General features: G+C 38.2%; 1 protein-coding gene across 1 annotated transcript in view; it reads left to right on the forward strand.

Moving 5' to 3' along the window:
* Positions 1 to 338: 338 nt before the first annotated feature.
* LOC104493356 (lamina-associated polypeptide 2, isoforms beta/gamma-like) overlaps positions 339 to 6,400 on the forward strand; it is a gene marked incomplete at its 5' end in the record, with an annotated part of 13,217 nt that continues 7,155 nt past the window's right edge. The window contains 3 exons of the mRNA XM_010136015.1: positions 339 to 552; positions 2,311 to 2,469; positions 4,025 to 4,125. Of these exons, the coding sequence (XP_010134317.1) occupies positions 339 to 552; positions 2,311 to 2,469; positions 4,025 to 4,125 (474 nt within the window). The remainder of the gene's footprint in view (positions 553 to 2,310; positions 2,470 to 4,024; positions 4,126 to 6,400) is intronic.

Below are 6,400 nucleotides of genomic sequence, written 5' to 3' on the forward strand. Positions count from 1 at the left end.
CAGATCATTAGAGGAAGAAGCATCAGCCCTCTAAGTAGAAGAATAATATGAAGAAATGCCAGTGGAACATTGGCCTAGTGTAGTAGTGATGGTGAAACAGCTAGCTTACCTCCACAGTCACAGGAGAGAAATCCTTTCCTGTTGTATACTTAAACTTAAAACACAAGATCAGAATGAGTGCATCTTTTTTTAACTATAGAGGCTTGTAATGGATGTTTCTTTATATAGGTAGGAAACTTGTGTTTGTTTATTTAGTAGGTGTAAATGTTTAAAGTGTTTCACATAGGCTTCAGTGGGGGTGGAGAATATAATTACTTTTTCTGGTTTTTTATGTTTAGGACTCGTATCTTCCTGTTCCCATAGAAGAAAAAGATGTGTTCTGTATGAACTATAAACAGTCTCACTCTTGTTTCTCACTCTCACAGAAAGCTACAAAGAAAACTGACAAACCCAGGCCAGAGGAGAAGGATGACCTAGATATAACAGAGTTGAGTAATGAAGATCTTCAAGAGCAGCTTGTGAAGTATGGGCTAAGTCCTGGCCCGATTGTAGGTAGGTCAACTGAACTAGCAAATATTTGTCTGATCAACATATTTCTCGCTAAACCTCAGTTCTGAGTGCTTGAAGCTTCTCAGTACAGTTGATTATTAAGTTTGTTACCAATACAGTTGCAGTCCAGCTTTCCACTTAAGATACTTTCATTGAACTGTTTACATTGAGAAGACTTACAAAATCATTTAGACTGGAGAAGACCTTTAAGGTCATTGAGTCCAACCTTTAACCTAGCACTGCCAACTCTACCACTAAATTGTTTTTTTTATTTAGGTTGGAAAAGACCAAGATTTGAAACATGGAAGTGTAGGCTAGTTCAGTTTTTCCCCTCGTGTTCTAGGCCAGCTGGAGATGTTCCAGCTGTTGTTCTGAAGCTGTGTAACTATTAAAGTTCAGCACTGGGGTAGTTAGGTCTTCTGATGTGGAGGTTGAGATCTAGTGCCTGTGCTTAAATAGAAAATACATCTTACATAATAACCTAAGAGCTTTGAGAGCAGAATGAGACCATGGAACTTGCGCTTCCCTAGAGCATTTCCCACTCATTACATTGTGCAGTAGTGTTTTCCTTTGCTGATATTTCTCTTCCACAGCGTCCCCCCCGCCCTCCCCTGGCACCTTCAACCTAGTGTCCTATCCTGCATGTGAACCTAGGTGAGGAGTAGTCTTGACCCCAGCTGAATGTCCTGCCTTGGACACTCATCTGTTGTGATGTGGGATCAAAGCTCCTTGCCTTCGGGTTGTGCACTAGCCTAATGGCAAGGGGTGTTGATTTCACAACCCTTCAAAAAAAAGATGGTTGCCTGTCATGTACTTAGTCTTTTGTGGAATGTTCTTGAAATCCTGAGTGGATGGAGCCTGGAGTCCTGTCTGTATTCAGTCTTAGGCATAAGATTTTCTGCTAGCTGTGCCTGTGTCTCTTCCCATTCAACTTACTCCGTTTGGATAGTGCTTAAGTCTTCTGAGAAATGCAAGTACTTGTGCAGTCCACTAGAAAGATGTTTGAATTTTGTCTAAGTAAAAGCCTCAGTTTTCAGAGGGTATGGATTCTGTTTCTTGTAAGATATCTTTAAGGGTGGCTTCTTACCTGAAATCTTCTAAGGTTAAACTTTTCTGCAGTTAACAACTTGTGCACCAGTCATCTACAGATTTTTGCCAGCACAGTCCTGACATGGAAGTGTGTGCTACACTTGATACCTTTCAAACAGCTGTCCGCTTAGGTGAAGTGAGCCAACCTGATGGCTAGATGCAGCCAATAGGAAGTTCCGTTGTGCTGCTTACCAGCACCTCCTCTGATGCTTATTGGAATTTGCCAACAGGGCAAAGGTTGAACTAAGGGGGATGAGGCATTAATTCCAGGATAAAGGGATTAAGAGGATAATAGTAGAATCTGCGTGGAAACTTGCCCTTGCAATATCAATCTCACAAAGTTTTTTTTTTGTGAGAGCATGACAACTGTGCTTTGCAGCATATGAAACAAAACATCTAAGAAGCAGAAGGTTCCCTTTCCATGGGTAAATGCTTGTAACTTTCAGTGTACTAACAGGTCTAAGTTTATCTTAAGAATTCTCTTAAACCAAAAAGTCAGAAGCCTTAGAGGTAAGTCATGTGCCTAGAGGTATATGCTTTGGGCCATGGAGACAGATTAAAAAGAAAAAAACGCATCTTCAGAGATTCCCAAGGAATAAATAGCCAAGTTCTAGCAATCAAGTTAGGAAAGATGGAAGCTGTATCTTTAGCATGTATCCTTCCTTGTTATAGCTACCACTAGGAAACTTTATGAGAAAAAACTGTTGAAACTGATGGAACAAGGTCCAGAGCTAAAGACACCTGTGCCTCTCCCAGAGATTTCTTCAACTGCTGAGAACACCAGACAAAATGGAAATAATGATTCTGACCAGTACAGTGACAATGAAGAAGGTAAGACTACTCAAATTTTACATCAGTAAAACTTCCAGTAGAAGAAATTATCTGAAGAGAGGGTGATCTTGCTATTAGGTGAGGCTTTAAGATAACTGTGGCAGACCGTGCAAGTCTTGTACTTGATCATGCAGTACTAGCACAGCAATCGCGTGCCTGTTCTGGGAAAGGAAACTTTTTGCTACAAGCTGTTCTCATTTGTCCATTTTCCCTAGATTGGAGCCTGAAAATGTGATGTCCTGTAAATCTGTAATCTCTGAACTGCATATTAAGTGTGCCAGTGTTCTTTGCACTTCAGTGCAAGTGCAATTTTGTCTTGTGCTCACTGTAGTTATTTACTATGGGATAGTGTATGAATGTTTGTTAAACTTCTGTACTTTAATGTCTCATTTATGACTCAATCCCTTTTATACTCTGTTCCTTATGGACTTAGTTTGGGATGGGTTGATTGATTGGTCTTGGGTATGATTTTTGTGGTTTTATATCAAAGAAGTGTGGGGATGGAGGAAGTGGAGCCTGAAACACACCATCATACATCTTACAAAGAGTAGACTTTAAAGGGTGTCTTGAATGGAATGTTAGAAGATGCTTCTTTTGTGTGGTTTGGTTTTAGGGGTGTTGTGGGTTGGGGTTTTTCTTTTTTTGGGGTTTTTTTTTTTTTTTTACAGGAACTTCCATGGAGATTGGACAGAAAGGGTTGAAATACCACTAGGAACTCGATGGATCTCCCTTACATATTTGGGCTTATTTTTGAACTTTAACCTCTTGCACTTTCAGGGTGGGATGTTATTTATTAATTTATTAGGACAGCCAAGAGCCTGATCACAAGTGATAGCTATTTCTTATACTTTCATATGCTTCATCTAATTACCAAACTCTTCAAGCACTGGGAGGAGGGGAACAAGAAGAAAAACCCCAAAACAAACAAAAAAAGACCACGAAGCCAAACACTCCCTCCACCAAAAAAGAAAAGTTTTCTATAAATAAACTCTAAATGTGTTCGTGTAATGCTGTCAGAATTTTTGAAAAGGGGTGGAAATCGTACGTCCTCTTTCTGGTAAGATGACTGCTAGCTACTCACCCCTCTGCATCAAAAGGTTTTTATATAAAAGAACTTATTTTAAAGGAAATGAAACTTAACAGCCTAAACAATATTGAAAAGCTTCAATGTGCTTACTACAATCAGTAGTGTCATGGTACTTTGGTTAAAGTAATTGCAACTTGATACCGGTTTCTAAATGAAACTGGATTGGTCAAAGCTTATTGGAAGTGTAGGATTTTTAGGACAAAACTGAAATACTTGGGTCAGTGTTTTAAAATAATTTTTAAGGTTGTGCTTCAAAAGTCTTTGTTCTACATTCAGTGGAGAAACTTACTTGTATCACAACTTTTTATGGAAATGGTGACTCAAATCAGAGTTATTTTGCCTCTTAAAATGATTTTTTTAATTAAAATACTGTTGGTTTTAACTGGTTACGAACGAGTAGTAGTATTATAGAAACTAGATACATTAAAACTGTTATATAATCTAGTTATATTAAAACTTGTGTTACAGATCCGAAGACTGAGCTGAGGCTTGAGAAGAGAGAACCATTGAAAACAAGGACAAAGACTCCAGTAGCACTGAAACAGAGAAGAGTTGTTGAACACAACCAGGTATGCTTGACTTAGTGGCATCTGGGGTGGCTGCTAACTGCAGGTGATGTGCTTGCTAAACACCTTACTACTTTTAAACAGAAACACATGTGACAAAGTGTGCTGTGCTGTTTTCTTAAAGTTCCTTCAGAAAGCTCATTCTAATACAGCATGAAAATCTTGTGAAATAACTACAGCTGCTGCTTTTGGCCTGTTTGATAACATTTAAAGTTATGGTCTGCTAAAAGCTGTTCATCTGACTTGCTGGCTGCTCTAGCACTTCTTGGAGAAAAATAATAGGCAACCTTGACATGTTTAGTTTATGGAAACCTGACTGGTTTTTAAGTCAGATGGGCTGATGTCATCCTATTGAATGTTTATAAACAACTTGATTCAAAAAAAGAAGCAATTTCTAGGGAAAAAAAGTTTTGAAAAGGTAGTGGGTTTTTTGTGGGGTGTGTTTGTGGTGTTTGTTTTTTTTTCTAAAATGTTTTTAAGTAGATCTGCATCATACTTCTGTCTGGTTTGCTATCCATAGTTATACATATGAATTTTAAATAATCTGTTTAATGACTGTGATTTAAATACACAGAACTACGTGTGTGTGTGTGTGTGTCCACACATCCACTAGCTATCTCTGTAGTATTTTTTCCTCAACTGTGCTTGTAGCAGCAATTCTAGAGTAGGCAGTAATTTTTTTGAAAGCTTCTCCTAAGAAGGAAAATAATAAGTAGCAAGTTTAAATCTTGCTGTATGAACTACTTGGCCTTTATTTATAGTATTAGTTCTATTGTCTCGGTGAAACGTGTATTTTACGGATGCACCTCAGTTTTTCAAACTGCTATTTGAATACTGTATTCAGTAGTTGGTGGTTGATCCGTCCTTATGATGTGACAGTGTTGCTAAATACCCTGTTCCCCAGCTTAGTATTGTTACAGTGTTAATTATCTGACCAATAAGTAGTGATGTTGTGCTGCCATGCAGTCCAAGTAAAGGACTTGTATAGAAAACATTCAGTGACTTGATCTGGCCTGTTAATAGCTTGGTGTATTGTAGCAGATCAGTGACTTTTCTCACTACTTTATGGCGAGTGCCAGATACTTCCTGTTTAGATAGCAAAAGCATGTCTACACATATATACACACTATGGATGTCTCTTAAAACAGGTAATGCACTGCTATGTGAGCTTGGCTAATATGACACGATTGTGGAGATCCATAACAAGTTCTGCTTATTTTAAATTGGATTTTTAGGGTGCAAACTGAACAGATTTCACTTCTATAAATCAAAATACGCGCATAGTTCAACACACAAAATATTCCTTAATTTATTCAGGCAACTTTGGCTTTGAATCTTGAGGTTCTTGTATTTTAAGGATTACTTTTTTTGAAATTGCTCTTCACCGAGAAATCCCTGCCACCCTCAATATAATAGAGGTATTTAATTCAGCTATCAACGAACCACACTTTCTAATTTCAAGCACCTACTTGTAGAATAAGAGGCAAGAGATAGTGATGTAATTTTGTGGCATTTTCTAGTGATGAGTTCTTACTTAATTTTTTGTTGTCCAATTTCAGTGTAATAACTTTAGGTCATTACTGTATTTTGTCTTGCAGTCTTTTACATGTGCAGCATAGATGCAATATTTTGCAACTTGCATATTTTAATTACCAGTAGTTATTCAAAGCAATATCACTTGATTAATCAAAAAATTACCTAATTTCAAAACTATGCTAAATTCTTCAGGAACTCTAGCTCTCTAGCTTGTTAAACCTTTTGCCTTTCAACTCCGGACTGCTATTTAAAAAAACAAACAAAAAAACCAACAAAACCCAAGCAAACAAAAAACCCCATCAACAAAAATTTGCAGCTGCTTAAAGCCAAGAACAACTCAGTGTTTTGGCCAGCAAGTGTGTGTAGTCACGTATTTTGCTGAGAATAGAGAGGGGAGATGGGGAACGTGATGCCAGGGGTTTTTTTTCCCCTTTTCCTGTGAATTTGGGCTGCTAATGTGTCAAGTGAGCATACTCATTCCACAGAATCTTATATGATTTGTTGTGCACTGTGTGGAAATGTCTCAAAGATTATGAGGTTCTGAAGTGTTGGGGCTGAACTGATTGGTAGTGTGGTGTGAGCAGACTTGTTACTAACTTCCAGGTCCTGTGCAGCCCTAGTCTTGGTTCAGACATGCACCGCTGAGAAGATTGTCATGTGGCAGGGATGGATGTTGCTGTTCTTTTAAGAAAAGAGTGCAGATAGTCTTTAAGCAGGCTTGTGCAGAAGAAATTGGGTGGGG

This window comes from Buceros rhinoceros, unplaced genomic scaffold, assembly GCF_000710305.1.
Source record: "Buceros rhinoceros silvestris isolate BGI_N320 unplaced genomic scaffold, ASM71030v1 scaffold20045, whole genome shotgun sequence".
NCBI classification, from domain to species: domain Eukaryota; kingdom Metazoa; phylum Chordata; class Aves; order Bucerotiformes; family Bucerotidae; genus Buceros; species Buceros rhinoceros.